General features: G+C 43.4%; 1 protein-coding gene across 4 annotated transcripts; it reads left to right on the top strand.

Moving 5' to 3' along the window:
• The first annotated feature begins 121 nt into the window (after positions 1-121).
• On the top strand, positions 122-17,099 carry LOC136434778 (arginine/serine-rich protein PNISR-like). Of its 4 annotated transcripts, XM_066427844.1 has the most exons (12): positions 122-192; positions 8,290-8,406; positions 8,888-9,139; positions 9,708-9,922; positions 10,293-10,446; positions 10,914-11,116; positions 11,526-11,657; positions 12,140-12,251; positions 12,900-12,953; positions 13,985-14,137; positions 14,601-15,642; positions 16,464-17,099. In XM_066427844.1, the coding sequence occupies exons 2-12, from the start codon at positions 8,328-8,330 to the stop codon at positions 16,492-16,494; spliced, it is 2,427 nt and encodes an 808-aa protein (XP_066283941.1). In that variant the 5' UTR covers positions 122-192; positions 8,290-8,327; the 3' UTR covers positions 16,495-17,099. The 4 variants fall into 4 exon arrangements, with proteins under 4 accessions (XP_066283941.1, XP_066283951.1, XP_066283923.1 ...); XM_066427854.1 differs by having other exon boundaries at positions 8,888-9,037; positions 14,601-17,099; XM_066427826.1 differs by having other exon boundaries at positions 14,601-17,099.
• Positions 17,100-17,132: the final 33 nt, after the last annotated feature.

Below are 17,132 nucleotides of genomic sequence, written 5' to 3'. Positions count from 1 at the left end.
TAAAATCTAAAGTTAATACTTTTATTCTAGCTACTCCTGATAGATTAGATACACTATGGAGGGAAATTGAATATGTTAATTTCCAACCCCTTTCATAATGGAGTATCTGTCCTACTCGGTAATTTCCGTAGATCGTCGGGAATATCCGATTGATGACGGCGAGAGAGAGGCAGTCAGCCGAGTGCGAGCAAGGTCTCTTTTTCTTCTCAAATCCTCTCTGTTTTGTCGGGTTAAAGATACCTACATTTACATATAGTATACGGGAACTTCCTCAGTAAGAATTTGAAGTGATTGTGTAGTCTGATATCTCCACGCATTCAAGGAAAGTGGAATTTGTTTGGTGGAGTGTTACGCGCCGATTTGAGGCACAAGACATGGTCACGTAAAAACTCAATAGATCTCGCACGAAAGGCCAAATCATGCATATAAATGTGTCCCTGTAATGTCAAGAATTTGTCTAAGCTCCTGCGATACACTTGGAGATCCAAATATAATTTTCGAACGAGATTTGCACACTCAAAGTTGGCCCCAAATGAGCCTTCTTGTGTTAAATTCTGTCGTAGATTTCGCACTGCATGGGGGTTTCCGTGCTACCGTTTCAGCATTATCAGGCGTAATTTACTTCCGGGTCGTAGCAGAAGGGCTTGCGGCCGAACACGGAAGTGTGGTCAATCTTCACGTTCTATCCAAAGATATGTTAGAATACTTTTCTTATTTTAGAATTTGTCATACAGTGCAAATAAACAAATGTAACCGGCTCCTTACTGGGCGCCCAGTACGGAACAGACGACACCTACCGGGCATACGTCACCTAAAGTGTCTGTGCTCGCTGCGGTAAGCTTGTACGTATATGCTCAGAAGCAGTTGAGACATAGGGGGCTGAGTTCCGGGAAAAGTTGGAGAAGCCCAAAGAAGACGGTGGCTTCGGCACTCTGGAGGCAACCTTCATGAAAGCAGACCCAATTCTAAAATGAAAGAATTTTCCGTTTGACGTCCGTGCCTATATGGGTGTATACACGCCCTTGAAAAAGCAAGGTTGAAATTGGGTCTATGGAATGACCCAATTCTAAAACGAAAACTTTTACGTTTGACGCCCGTGCCTATATGGGTGTACACGCGACCTTGAGAAGCCAAGGTTGACATTGGGTCAATGGAATGACCCAATTCTAAAAGGAAAACTTTTCCATTTGACGCCCGTGCCTATATGGGTGTACACACGCCCTTGAGAATGCAAGGTTGAAATTGGGTCAATGGAATGACCCAATTCTAAAATCAAAACTTTTCCGTCCTACGTCCGTGCCTTTATGAGTGTACGCACGCCCTTGAGAAGGCAAGGTTGACATTGGGTCAATGGAATGACCCAATTCAAAAAAAGGAAAACTTTTCCGTTTGAGTCCGTGACTATATGGGTGTATACACGCCCTCGAGAGCGCAAGGTTGAAATTGGGTCAATGGAATGACCCAATTCTAAAATGAAAACATTCCGTTTGACGTCCGTACCTATATGGGTGTACACACTACATTGAGAAGCCAAAGTTGAAATTAGGTCCATGGAATGAACCAATTCTAAAATCAAAGACTTTTCTGTCCTACGCCGTGCTTATGTTGGTGTACACACGCCCTTGAGAAGCCAAGTTTGAAATTGGGTCAATGGAATGACCCAATTCTAAAATGAAGTACTTCTCCATTTGACGTCCGTGTCTATATGGGTGTACACACGCCCTTGACAAGCCAAGGTTGAAATTGGGTCAATGGAATGACCCAATTCTAAGATAAAAACTTTTCCGATTGACGTCCGTGCCTATATGAGTGTACACACGCCCTTGAGAAGCCAAGGTTGAAATTGGGTCAATGGAATGACCCAATTCTATAATAAAAACTTTTCCGTTCGACGTCTGTGCCTATATGGGTGTACACCCGGCCTTGAAAAGGCAAGGTTGACATTTGGTCAATGGAATGACCCAATATTCTATAATGAAAACTTTTTCCGTTCGACGTCCGTGCCTATATGGGTGTACACACGCCCTTGAGAAGCCAAGGTTGACATTGGGTCAATGGAATGACCCATTCTATAATCAAAAACTTTTCCGTCCTACGCCCGTGCCTACGTTGGTGTACACACGCCCTTGAGAAGGCAAGGTTGAAATTGAGTCAATGGAATGACCCGACTCTAAAACTTAAACTTTTCCGTCCTACGTTCGTGCCTATATGAGTGTACACACGCCCTTGAGAAGGCAAGGTTGACATTGGGTCAATGGAATGACCCAATTCTAAAATGAAAACTTTTCCGTTTGACGTCCGTACCTATATGGGTGTACACACGGCCTTGAAAAGGCAAGGTTGACATTTGGTCAATGGAATGACCCAATATTCTATAATGAAAACTTTTTCCGTTCGACGTCCGTGCCTATATGAGTGTACACACGCCCTTAAAAAGGCAAGGTTGAAATTGGGTCAATGGAATGACCCAAAATTCTATATTATAAATGAAAACTTTTCCTTCCTACGTCCGTGCCTATGTTGGTGTACACACGCCCTTGAGAGGGCCAGGTTGAAATTGGGTCAATGGAATGACCCAATTCTATAATCAAAGACTTTTCTGTCCTACGCCGTGCCTATGTTGGTGTACACACACCCTTGAGAAGCCAAGGTTGACATTGGGTCAATGGAATGACCCATTCTATAATCAAAAACTTTTCTGTCCTACGCCGTGCCTATGTTGGTGTACACACGCCCTTGAGAAGCCAAGGTTGACATTGGGTCAATGGAATGACCCATTCTATAATCAAAAACTTTTCCGTCCTACGCCCGTGCCTACGTTGGTGTACACACGCCCTTGAGAAGGCAAGGTTGAAATTGAGTCAATGGAATGACCCGACTCTAAAACTTAAACTTTTCCGTCCTACGTTCGTGCCCATATGAGTGTACACACGCCCTTGAGAAGGCAAGGTTGACATTGGGTCAATGGAATGACCCAATTCTAAAATGAAAACTTTTCCGTTTGACGTCCGTACCTATATGGGTGTACACACGGCCTTGAAAAGGCAAGGTTGACATTTGGTCAATGGAATGACCCAATTCTATAATGAGAACTTTTCCGTCCTACGCCCGTGCCTATGTTGGTGTACACACGCCCTTGAGAAGCCAAGGTTGAAATTGGGTCAATGGAATGACCCAATTCTAAAATGAAAACATTCCGTTTGACGTCTGTGCCTATATGGGTGTATACACGACATTGAGAAGCCAAAGTTGAAATTGGGTCTATTGAATGAACCAATTCCAAAATGAAAACTTTTCCGTTTAACGTCCGTGCCTATATGGGTGTACACACGCCCTTCAGAAGGCAAGGTTGAAAATGGGTCTATGGAATGACCCAATTCTAAAATTAAAACTTTTCCGTTTGACGTCCGTACCTATATGGGTGTACACACGGCCTTGAGAAGCCAAGGTTGACATTGGGTCAATGGAATGACCCAATTCTAAAATGAAAACTTTTCCGTTTGACGTCCGTACCTATATGGGTGTACACACGCCCTTGAAAAGGCAAGGTTGAAATTGGGTCAATGGAACGACCCAATTCTATAATGAAAACTTTTCCGTCCTACGCCCGTGCCTTAGTTGGTGTACACACGCCCTTGAGAGGGCAAGGTTAAAATTGGGTCAATAGAATGACCCAATTCTAAAATGAAAACACTCCGTTTGACGTCTGTGCCTATATGGGTGTATACACGACATTGAGAAGCCAAAGTTGAAATTGGGTCTATGGAATGAACCAATTCCAAAATGAAGTACTTTTAAGTTTGACGTCCGTGCCTATATGGGTGTACACACGGCCTTCAGAAGCCAAGGTTGACATTAGGTCAATGGAATGATCCAATTCTAAAATTAAAACTTTTCCGTCCTACATCCGTGCCTATATGGGTGTACACACGCCCTTGAGAAGGCAAGGTTGAAATTGGGTCAATGTAATGACCCAATTCTAAAATGAAAACTTTTCCGTCCTACGTCCGTGCCTGTAGGGGTATGAACACGCCCTTTAGAATGCACGGTTGAAATTGGACCAGTGTATATAAACAATCCCTTAAGAGTGCAAAGTTGAAACCGCTTCAAAGGATCGCAACAGTTCGGACATAAAAGAATTGTCCGTCCTAAGTGGGTGTATAACCAACGAGGCATATGATAAAAAAAGTCAATCTTCCCCCATGACCTCTGCTTGGAAAGTAGGTTATATGGGTATAAATTACACAAAAGCCACTAAGAGTGCAAAAAACATTCCGTCCTTATAGTGTACGACCGTAAGTTCCTAATAATGAAAACTCACACGTATGGAATAGAACTTACAAACTTTTCCAAACAAGAGTTTCCCGTCTTAAGTTAGCGGATAGAACCCGCTTAATAATGCAATTCTAAACGTTCTTAAGGAACGCTCTTAGCTATGATTTTCAGGGTATAAGAGCTGAAAACAGTGCAAACTAGAAAGTGTGTTAGGACATTATATACAATGCCCTCGTTCTATTGACGCAATTAAACCTTGCCATCTTAAACCCCCGTCACAAATCAAGAATAAAGCTCGGCCGACGTGTCGGCGAGCTCCAAATGGGTATTTTCGGCCGAAGGACGGTCGACGTTCTGTCGATTACGCGGGCTTCGGTCGATTTTTAGAAATCAAATTGATCCAAATATGCTCGGGCGATTTTGAAATTCGGCGAGCTTTGGGCGATCTACGAATTCGGCCGACGCTCGCATGAATATTGACGCCGGCTTAAGGGCGTGTGTACACCCATATAGGCACGGGCGTCAAAGTAAAAGTTTTCATTTAGAATTGGGTCATTCTATTGACCCAATTTCAACCACGCCTTCTCAAGCGGGTGTGTACACCCATATAGGCACGGACGTCAAACGGAAAAGTTTTCATTTTAGAATTGGGTCATTCCATTGACCCAATTTCAACCTTGGCTTCTCAGGGCCGTGTGTACTCCCATATAGGCACGGACGTCAAACGGAAAAGTTATCATTTTAGAATTGGGTCATTTCATTGACCCAATTTCAACCTTGGCTTCTCAAGGACATGTGTACACCCATATAGGTACGGGCGTCAAACGGAAAAGTTTTCATTTTAGAATTGGGTCATTCCATTGACCCAATGCCAACCTCGCCTTCTCAAGGGCGTGTGTAACGTTACACCCATGTAGGCACGGACGTTGGACGAAAAAAAGTTTTCCTTTTAGAATTGGGTCATTCCATTGACCCAATTTTCTACCTTGCTTTCTCAAGGGCGTGTATAACCCATATAGGCACGGACGTCAAACAGAATAGTTTTCATGTTAGAATTGGGTCATTCCATTGACCCAATGTCAACGTTGGCTCCTCAAGGGCGTGTGTACACCCATATAGGCACGGACGTCAAACAGAATAGTTTTCATTTTAGTATTGGGTCATTCCATTGACCCAATTTCAACCTTGGCTTCTCAAGGTCGTGTGTACACCCATATAGGCACGGACGTAGGACGGAAAAGTTTTCATTTTAGAATTGGGTCATTCCATTGACCCAATGTCAACCTCACCTTCTCAAGGACGTGTGTAACGTTACACCCATGTAGGCACGGACGTAGGACGGAAAGTTTTCCTTTTAGAATTGGGTCATTTCATTAACCCAATTTTCAACCTTGCTTTGTCAAGGGCGTGTATAACCCATATAGGCACGGACGTCAAACAGAATAGTTTTCATGTTAGAATTGGGTCATTCCATTGACCCAATTTCAACCTTGCTTTCTCAAGGGCGTGTGTACACCCATATAGGTACGGGCGTCAATCGGAAAAGTTTTCATTATAGAATTGGGTCATTCCATTGACCCAATGTCAACGTTGGCTCCTCAAGGGCGTGTGTACACCCATATAGGCACGGACGTCAAACAGAATAGTTTTCATTTTAGTATTGGGTCATTCCATTGACCCAATTTCAACCTTGGCTTCTCAAGGTCGTGTGTACACCCATATAGGCACGGACGTAGGACGGAAAAGTTTCATTTTAGAATTGGGTCATTCCATTGACCCAATGTCAACCTCGCCTTCTCAAGGGCGTGTGTAACGTTACACCCATGTAGACACGGGCGTAGGACGGAAAGTTTTCATTTTAGAATTGGGTCATTTCATTGACCCAATTTTCAACCTTGCATTCTCAAGGGCGTGTGTACACCTATATAGGCACGAGCGTCAAACGTAAAGTTTTCATTTTAGAATTGGGTCATTCCATCGACCCAATTTTAACCTTGCTTTCTCAAGGTCGTGTGTACAACAATGTAGGCACGGACGTAGGGCGGAAAGTTTTCTTTTTAGAATTTCCATTGACCCAATTTCAACCTTGCTTTCTCAAGGTCGTGTGTAAAACAATGTAGGCACGGACGTAGGACGGAAAGTTTTCCTTTTAGAATTGGGTCATTCCATTGACCCAATTTCAACCTTGCTTTCCCAAGGGCGTGTGTACACCCATGTAGGCACGGACGTAGGACGGAATAGTTTTCATTTTAGAATTGGGTCATTCCATTGACCCAATTTCAACCTTGCTTTCTCAAGGGCGTGTGTACACCCATATAGGCACGGACGTAGGACGGAAAAGTTTCCTTTTAGAATTGGGTCATTTCATTGACCCAATTTTCAACCTTCATTCTCAAGGGCGTGTGTACACCCATATAGGCACGAGAGTCAAACATAAAGTTTTCATTTTAGAATTGGGTCATTCCATCGACCCAATTTCAATCTTGCTTTCTCAAGGTCGTGTGTACAACAATGTAGGCACGGACGTAGGACGGAAAGTTTTCCTTTTAGAATTGGGTCATTCCATTGACCCAATTTCAACCTTGCCTTCTAAAGGGCGTGTGTACACCCATATAGGTACAGACGTGAAACGGAAAAGTATTTTAAGTATGTTATAGAACACTTACGAAGTTTTGCTAAAGAACAGTATCAAACCTGTCTTAAGTTGGCGGGTATAACCCGTTTGATAATGCAATCTTAACGTTGTCAACGGAACGGTTTTAAGTTATAATTCGGAGGGTATAAAAGCCAAAAGTTTTAACAGTATAACTAGAAAGTGCATGTGCCAGAAGTTAATATATACAATGCCATCGTTACTTTAAAACGTGTACTGGGCCGCCTCCTTGCGCGCTTCCCGCCCGAACACAGTCAACTGTCATCAGAATCAACACGAAACATTTCTTTTGCTTTGTCTTGCCAGTATTCTGCGTCACGCTGAGTGTGACCCGGAAACAGTGGAGTGTCGCCCTCAAACCACATGCGGCGAAACCCCCATATGGTGCGTTCTTGGTCCGGAGTGTAATACTTAAACCATAGGGAAAACCTTGGAAAATGGGTCATCTTTAACTCGAGAAATCTTGCTTCTTGGAGAAGTTTAGATACCCCGCTTTATTGCAGGGGCTTGAGGAACGTCTTGACATTACAAGGACACATTTATATGCATGATTTGGCCTTTCGTTCGAGGACTATTGAGTTTTTACGTGACCATGTCTTGTGCCTCAAATCGGCGCGTAACACCAGCTCGCTTGCCGCCATTTTGTCTGATCTTTCCGACTGTTTGAACGATCGTCTGTCCTGACCTGAGTTACATGTGTACGTGATCGGTGGGGTAAGACTGACACAGGTATCGATTTAAACCCGTTTTAGCGATGGTGGTGATGTTTGTAACTTAACATTCGTGGTTACAAGATGTTAAAAATGACCAGTCTTTTGAGATTTCTGCGAGGGCTTTTCTTGGAATGGGACGAATTTATCAAAATTATGTCGTGGGAGGGGGGCGTGCTAGGTCTTACCGTAGACCAAGGAGCCTCAAACTGTGGATCATTTGGTCGATGATGATAGTACATGTACCTACTTTTCATATTGTGTGTGGCAATTACTTTGTATGTACACGTAACGAACCTCTGTAATGATTTGTAAGGTTGGCAACAACTTTCTGCAAGAACGATGTCTGTCCTAAATTCACCAAGCACTGAAGCAGAAATCTTCAGGGGCAAAATTGTGACTGGCCCATAAGACATCTAGGCCCCTGAGACAGGATGTCTGAAAACAGGGCGAATCATGAAAAAGGTCACAATTTTCCCATCAAACATCTGCTTGGAAAGTGCTCTGTCCAAACAGAATAAATAAGATTTGCAGAAGTGCCATAGAAGTAATGTTTCTACTGCCCTAAGGTATCAGCTTACTTTTAATCATTGTTCTTCATCATGGTCTTAAAACTGATCGGTTTGTTTTGACTGATTGACTTGTTTCCAGACACATCCAGGAGTGTTTGATACAGTCGGCAGAGAGACATGTGGCCTGCTCAGGCCCAGCAGTGGGGGCAGTGGCCTCCCACACAGCCCAACCCCATGTACCCACAGTCTTCAGATGGTGAGTTGTAATTCTAAGGACTTGATACGCGCAATTTACATTCACTTTTTTGCTATTGCTCAAAAAGATGTTGATAATTTGAATCGCACATAACAGTGACATTGCAGAAGTAAAGAATTCAGAGCCCTGATGGTCATAGGATACTGTTAACTCATCCATGTTAGTCTTACTATGATCCCCAACTGGTTTCAGTGTCCCCCTATATTTTCTGCTATTGCACTAAATAAACAGCATCATGCTTCACTCAATAATTGGAGGACTGCTTTACTATTTTTTCTGTTTTTGTGCTCCGATCAAAAATAGTCTCCAAAGGGTTTTCTTTCAGTTTGAAATGATAGGCTAGCATCTTTATAACAGATTCCATGTAAGGATGATTTTACTCTCTTATATATCTCGATAAGCTTTTTTGTGGGTTCCACCAGCCAAACAGAATTGTAAGAGAAACTCTGGGTTTGGCCTAAGGTTTTGTTGTCCACAACAGGCACGATAGATTGGGCTGCCCTTGCCCAGCAGTGGATCGCCCAGAAGGAGGCCCAGGAAGCCATCACGGTACAACAACCATCCGCAGTCCAGCCACCACCACCTGCTGAGGGAGCCGGGCCGCCGACGTCGGACGGCCAGCCGCCTGCGAGTATGCCCGGTGATACTAATGGGAGTGGGATTCCATCAGGAGGCATGGGGTATAGTCAGGCTAATATGCAGCCTTACATGTCAGACACATGGGCGCAGCCAGGTGCGGGAACAACCACTTTTCTTTTCCTTATTTGCAAGTTTCAGTCCTATCAAATCAGAATCATACATGTTTATACTGTAGGAGGATTACACTGTAACTTCCAATACAAACAAAAATCGGACCCAAATTGTATGACTAAACAGCACTAGTTTTGTGTGTGTATAGTTTCACCACAACTGTAGAGTGGAAAGAATGATCATCAACTGTATAAGGGGGTGATCTTTTCATAATTCTTTGAAGCCAAGTGGAAAAGGTTGTGTGCATTCAACAACGAAAGAACACAATTTGAGAGGTTTCAAATTTAAGCAGCATATCCAGAATTCTGAATCTCAATATGAAGGGAACTAAACTAAATGTCATCAAGTATAACATGAACTTTGTCTACAGATAAATCATGACATTCAATCATGGTGATAATACTACAATGATAGGATAATTTTAGTTGTTTGAATGAGCAACAAGTCATTGATAGTAAAAAGTTGCCTGTATCTGAAATCTAAAAACAGAAAGGTATGAAAAAGTCTCCTGTGTATAATGGTTTACTGACATGTCTCTTTCCTCTCCACAGCCTGGCCCCCCATGCAGGCCGGCTGGATGGCCCCGCCCAACGCCCAGCCCCCACCCCCAGGGGAGGAGGGCTCCCAGCCGCAGACATTCGACTACGGGCACGGCGGCATGCAGACGTTCGACCACAACCACGGCAGCCAGTTCCCTCCGCCAGAGAGGTTCGACTACAACCACGGCGGGGGGGCTTCGATGGGGCAGTATGGGTACCAGCCACAGGTCAGGCTTGTTGTACTGCAGTTACACAGTCCTTACAGAGGGCCTGCATGGGGGAATCAGGAACACTTAATGCTGCATTCAGGAAGGCTGGCGTTGCTATGCTCAGGAGTTACGAAAAGCATCCCAATAAATTGCCAATGATTCTTTATGTTCAAGTAGATTCCAATGAAATTAGAAGCCATATGTGTAAAGGTTAGATTAATTGTTTGAAGTAATATAACCAGCTGCTGCTGCGCCATGTACCTTACAAGCTAGTGTGCTATGCAGAAGGGTGTTATACAAGCTATGCAGATACAGATACAGAAAATGTAAGGCTTCCAAAGTTACCAGTTCCAGTACTAACCTTTTACATGTTGCTGTTATATCTCAGGGCTATGGTGAGATGTACAACCAATACTGGCAGGGGGGTCCGGCCCCTGTACCCCCTCCCAGGGAACGAGACTTCAGGGCGCCGGGGAGGGAGCGAGAACAGCGGAGAGACCGGTCACCCCCCTCCCCATCTGGGGATGCAGCCACCACCATAGGTACGTTCACAGTACTTGGAATTCCATTATTTATTTATTTACCACACTTAGCAACAAGGTGAGGAAACAACTGAAAGACTGGTTCTATTCACATTGCAAGGCACTGTCCCACTTGTCTACAGGATCATAAAATATAGAAACTAGAGGCAGATATTCCCAAAAATTCTATCTTATTCCCCTTGCAAGGATAGAATTAGCAAACGCTCCTGGTAGCTTTGCATGTAAATGAATTTGCATGCTGTCCCAGTCTCGGGTATGAGAAAAAAAAAAAAAGTGTGTTTGTAGGAACACATGTAAATGTGTATGTAATTACCAGGGAAACAGGGTGTCCTCTGAGCATCCCCTGCAAAAGGAGGGCGTCTAATTTCTTTATTCTTAGTGTAAGGTGTCCAGAAGATGCCCTGATACCCTGCTAGCTAACTGCCTGTCCTTTTGTCTTATTGTGAAGTGGATTTTTTTTATTCCAGACGCAGCCAAGCGTAAGATCCTACCAGCGTGGATACGAGAAGGTTTAGAGAAGATGGAACGCGAGAAGCAGAAGGCTCAGGAGAGGGAACTGCGCGAGAAAGAACACGCCCAGAGACTCGAGCAGCAGAAGGAGGGAGGGAAAGAAGGACTAGGGGATGACGCACAGCCAACGTCCCCGAAATCTCTTCTGAAGAGCAAATATGTGAGTACTGTCAAATGGCTAGTTGCTGTAAAGTGTGCAGGATTTTTTGGATCACAAGTTGAAGGTTTGAATCCTGGCGAACTTCCAAAGTTCTCATCCATTGTTTGAGGAGAGTCACACCTTGAACATGTGAAGAAAATCCACCATACATGTTGATAAAAGTAGGGGTTTGATGAGAGTATTTGATGGCTCTTACTAGTCATTTCATCATGCAGCTTATACTTTTCAATTGCGTGGAAAACTCTTGTGTGCCTTAGACACATAGTGACTCCTACCTTATAAAGTTTGCCATCTTTGACTTTCTAATGCAAAATACAGACTTTTAAAAAAGCCACAATAGGAGTTGGAAACAAATACCACAGTGCAGTTTTCAGTGAACATCTGTAGTAACCTTGTCGTTGTGTTGAAGGATTCTGATGAAGAGGAAGAAGAGAAGTCCAAAGCTGCGGAAGAATCGGGGGACGAGCAGCCGTCCAAGAACAGATGGGACGACAGTGGAGAGGAGGAGGAAAAGACGGAGGAGGAGAAACAGATGGAATTTGTAAGTGTGGCGAGTTACACTTGCAGATATGGCAGTTTAAATGTTTGTTTTTATATCAGGCAGTCTATTTTAAAAAAGTTGTTTTGTAGCTTTATATTGGAAAAGCTTTCCATACCCTCTGTCTAGTTAATGTAAGGCAGCTTTTGTTACCTTCCCCAAGAAGGTTGTGTTATCGGTGCCATTAGTTTGTAGATGTGTTTGTGGACGGTATAACTTGAGAAGCTGTGGATGGATCTTTATGATATTTAGTATGTGAGTAGGTTTTGGCAAAACAAAGGACAAATTTAATTACGAACCACCTGTTGGCTTCTTGTCGTTATGCAGGAGAACTTCCAGGTTTTCATATGTCGTGTTCTGGAGATGCTGTTGTCAAGAATTTTTAATGATAGATAGCCCTTGTTTATGTTATGTTTGATTACTTAGGAAAAGCTGTTTATCAAGCTGTGCTGAAGTCTAACTTTCTATCCTGGCTTTCATGACAGGCTATTAAAGTGCGACAGATGCTGACTGAAGTGCTTTTAGAAGTGACAAACGAAGAAATGGCAAAGGTGGCGCGGGAAGTCTACCAACGTGCAAAAGAGAAAGTGGCAAAAGGTACTCAAATTGAACCCTGCCCCTTTGATTTGTATGTCAAATGTATTATTCTATTAAGTCTTGCTATCCATGTAATGTTTTTTTCATGCTGTTGTCAGATTGTTAGCACAGCTTTTGTACCGCTATCTGAGTCATTAGCTGTCATAATGGACGAAAATATTCAGGTGGAAGGTGTGAGGACATGTCGAGTGTTGCTGTGAAACTTGTCCTCACCAATATTTGTGTACAATTCAGGAATAGGATATTCAAGGATGACAGCTTGTGTAATAAGTGTTTGCAAACATAGATGTATGCTCTAAACTTTTTCTTAGTAGGTATTCTCTTTGCCCTTTCTCTTACCATTGTGCATATGTAGTAAAGTCGACAAGCTACGGAAAAATTTCTTTATCTTTTTTGCCTTGGACTCTCCTATTTTCTGTCATTACAAAGCAGGTACAGTACATAAAATGCTAAAGTTGTACCAAAGTAGTCATGTAGGTGTTTTAGTGGTGCACAGTGACTCAGTATTTTTCAGGAGTGGCGCTACAGCCACGAGGAACAACGGACTCCCCTCTGTTGGCGACACAAGCCGGCAGAGTCAGCGCTGTAGAGTCAGTGACAGTGTTTTTGGTGTCCATGCATTAACATATGTCCTGTTATAAACCTAAGCCCCTGCAAAGCAGCTAGCACAGTCCACTGCTCTGGCTTCTATCAGCAGCCTTGGTGAGTATCCCGTCGTTACCCTATTGTCTCTCTCAAGTGTTTGAGGGATGGGCCCACAAATGGCTGCTTTTTGTAGACAAAGTTGTAGCCAGGATGGCTTCCCAACTTGCTACTCTGTTCCTTGCACCTTCCCTGCTTTCGGCTTGCTTTTCGCTTTCCATTTTACAGCGAATTGTGTCGCCATGCTCTCTATCTTGCACCTTATCCATGATAATAACTCCTCTCACTCATCTTTGAAGTCTTTCCTCATCCCTATCCCATTCCACCTGCGTTGAAGCAATATCCTCTTTAGGGCTTTAGCCAGCTTGAAATTTTTCATCCCAATTCACACTGACGGAAAGATCCTAAAAAGAATCTTTTTTTTTCGTCATCATGTACAAATTTCCGTCATTTTCAAATTAAGACATTTTCATATCTTTGATTTTTGCCTGTCAGCGAAATTGCGTCAAAAGACAGAATGACGGGTGCTGGCTAGATCCCTGATCCTCTTAAAGCTTCTGTATTTAGGTGCCCATTATCCCTTCTTTGAAGCTAAACTGCTTTGCCCTTGTCCTGTCCCCTCCCTTAAGAGAGGCTTAAAGCACCCAGATTTGGTCCTATTATTCTTTGCTGGTTTGCCAGTTAATCTGTGTGCAGGTAAACCGTAAAGATTTGCAGCAAACCCTGCATTTCAAGCACTAGCCATATTCTTGATCTTTTGGATTTACTAAAGAAACTGTTTTAACAATTTAAGAGACAGGAAGTGTTAAGTACAAAACCTTATGTTGCACTATCTTTGTTTAGCAAAAAATAAAACATGTACAATTTTTCACCTCAGTGTATGGTTAACACTTGGTTGTTCTTTAGCGTAATTTACAGTTCAAATCAAGCAAGCTTCTGGTTAGTTTTGATTATCAGATTTCAGACAATTTTATTTCACTATTAAAAAAACAAAAGGGACAAAAGTGTATCCAACAGCAGTAGACTGATCTGAACCTTGACATCACTTGATTGGTCACACTGGATAACTTGGCGTGGTGTCTGCTCTGCAGGTATCGGTGCGTACGGCTCAGACAGCGAGGACTCCAACGTGGGGGAGGAGGATGAGGATGTGGACTCGGACGTCGAGCTGATGGAAACAATTCGCAGGAAGCAGGAACTGCACCGCCAGAGGGAGCTGCTGATCGTTCAGGAACCTGATACGGGTAGGGTTCCTGTCCTGTGTAGATGAAGTTTGTGGAAAATGTGTTTTTGATATAAGTGAGCTACACATGAAAAGTATAAACTCGCTATTATGAGACAAAGTGTAAGCCTTATATTTAATGTTTGATATACAATAGCAAATAACATGCAAAGGAGCCTTGAACTTTTAACCAGCTGTTCTAATAGAAAAAGTGTTCGGTACTTTTTTTAGTCAGGATAGCAAAATTGATGTGATGTAGTGTTTTAAAAAAGAAAAATGGATTTAAATTGCTGTCACTATCCATTTGGCCCCAGCCAGAGATTGTTTTCATTTAACCTTCTGCTCTGCTGCCTAACCCCATAACCAATACAAATATTGATGCCAAACAGCTACCTTAGTAGGCTGAAGGTTAATAGCCCTTTTAATAATATTTTCATTTCTTGTCATCAACAATGGTTCTGATAATGCTGCATTGTTACCTCCAGATGACATATTTCTGGAGGAGCGCAAGCCCAAGGCCAACAGGAACGAATCTGTAAGTCCCAAAAAGGAGCCGGAATTTGAACGGAAACACGTGGAGCATTCCAAATGGGATCAGCTGCCCGCTGCACTGAAAAACCAGGAGAATAACCATTTTGGGAAAAGGGGGGAATCAGAAGAGAGGGGGTCTCATGAGAAGGAGGTAAAACAGGAGGGGGGAGGGGAGAGAGATGGGGAGGACAGTGACGAAGTACCAAAAAGACGCAAATCTATGGTTGAAGTTGTCAAAAGGGAGGAAGAAGACAGTGACTCGGTAGATAGCAGCAGTGACAGTAGTTCTAGCGACGAAGAAAAGTCTAGCTCGAGCTCAGAGGATAGGTCTAGGAAGAAACGACGAAAGGAAAGTAGGGGTTCTTCTAGGAGAAAGAGCAGACACTCAAGAAGTCATAGTAGGTCACCAAGACACAAGCGACGGAAGGACAGAAGTGAAAGTAGAGAGGGGAGCAGGAGTAGAGAGAGGGAGCACAGGCGACGTAGCTACAGAAGTAGGAGTGGGGAGAGGAGTAGGGACAGGGACAAGAAAAGTAAGAGGGGGAAAGACAAGGACAAGAAAAGGGACAAAAGGGACCACAGTGAGGAGAGGGACAAGCGACGGGACAGACGGGAGAGTGTTAGGGAGAAGGACAGGCAGCGATCACCCAGTGCCAGTTCAGAAAGTGACGATTCTCTCTCAAAATCAAAGAGTAGTCGCCACCGGTCCAAAAGTAGGTCCCCAAAACACAAGCGTTCGAGAGGGGACAGGGAGGGAAGGGACAGGAAAAGGGGTCGCGAAGAGGGTGATGATTCTCGATCACAGTCAGATGATTACGAGGACGCGCCCAGGGAAAAGCGGAAAAAGGAGCACCACCAGAGTCGCAGTCGCTCGCGAACACCCAAGAAGTCCCACAAATACAGCCGGTCTGACTCGCGGAAGCACAGCCGATCCTACTCTCCCGAAAGGTCTGGTAAGAAGTCCGGTCGAAAACACAAGTCTAGATCCCGCTCAAGGTGGTATACAGTTTTCTCTTTTCTTTACTTGCTAAGGAAAGGCCTTTTCAAAGATGGTTGTGCAATGACAAGTTCCATTTTCCCTTGTGCAGAGGGTGCGTAAACCAGAGGCAGGTTTGCCCCATTGTTGATGTGATCTGTGAATCGTTAATTTCCAGTGGAGCATCCCTGCCAAGTGACAATGGAACAAGCTTTGGTTGCAACCGTTTTTGAAAAGCAGCTTTTAAATATGCCCTAATTTATTGTTTATCTCTGATAGCAGCTTGGCCTGGTCACAGTGTTTTCTTGTCACTGCCATAAGGGTAGAAGGAGGGGAAAATGCACCAGGGCTTTGTGGGAGAGTTTAGAAGGAAGTTTAAAGATCATGTTTTAACAAAATAGCCAAATGTATCGCTGAATGGAAAAATTTGATAAACATTTCCCCCCAATCTACCACTTTCCTTTCTTCCCTATTAACATGATCTGCAAGGGTTTTCTCTTGACCAAGCTACTACCAGAGGAGGTCATCAGTAGACAGTGTTTTGATACAAGGCTGCAAGCTTTGTAGTGTTCAAATATATTTTCCACTCGCAAACTTGCAGCCTAAGATAAACTCTGTCTAGTCTTGAAGATTTCTAAGGGCATATGCCAGAGCTGAAACATTAAAGATATCACGCCGTTATCGTTTCGTAGTTAAAGAGTGGCAATCATCGTCGTGTCTATGTATATGTAGTTTGCGTCACATTTGCATGTTTTAAACTCGGCCTTTCTGCATTTTCTGTTATCATTGATCTTGTTACGTTGAGAACACAGAACTTGATGGTCCTTGTTGTTGTTTTCAGATCTGTGTCGCCGAAACGGCGGAAGCACTAGGACTGCCTAAGACTTTCCTTCCTCCTACTGGTTTGCAACCCAGTCAGTGTCATCCACTTCCGCCATTTCCACCATGTCTTCTGAAAACGCGTTTATCTGCTAAGTCAGGTTAGCTGTCCGTGAGAAGACGTATCTGTGTGTTGATGGTGTCTTTCTTCATGTGACTTTTGAGGCTCGTAGAACAAAATCTTCCTATGAATTTCGAGTATCTTAGATTAAGACGTTCATGTGACTTTTGAAGCTCATAGAACAAAATCTTCACACAAATTTTGAACCCCAATGAACAAAACTCACCTTTTTTTTTAATACAAAACCTATGTGTTGTCTTTGCAACATGTCTTGTTATCAACGATTAAATCCAAGCAGAGAGAGCAATTCTGCACATAGTTCTGCCACAGCAGTATAGCGTGGTGTATGCAAATTTGTGACAACTTCCATTCAATTGGTTTCCTGTAATTAGGGTATGAGTAATTCCTCCGCCTTTTGCAGTAGCAAGGTTGGAACACATTTTAGCAAATGAGTGTGTCCATACACTCCGATGACCACAGATGTGATTAGGAATTTGCCACTGTGTAATATTGTCAATAAACTGAGAATTGTCTGAAGTTGGTGGCTGCTTGTGCTCTCTGCCTGATGGT

This window comes from Branchiostoma lanceolatum, chromosome 1 (assembly GCF_035083965.1).
Source record: "Branchiostoma lanceolatum isolate klBraLanc5 chromosome 1, klBraLanc5.hap2, whole genome shotgun sequence".
Taxonomy (NCBI): Eukaryota; Metazoa; Chordata; class Leptocardii; order Amphioxiformes; family Branchiostomatidae; genus Branchiostoma; species Branchiostoma lanceolatum.
This window is presented reverse-complemented; position numbering and strand designations above follow the sequence as displayed.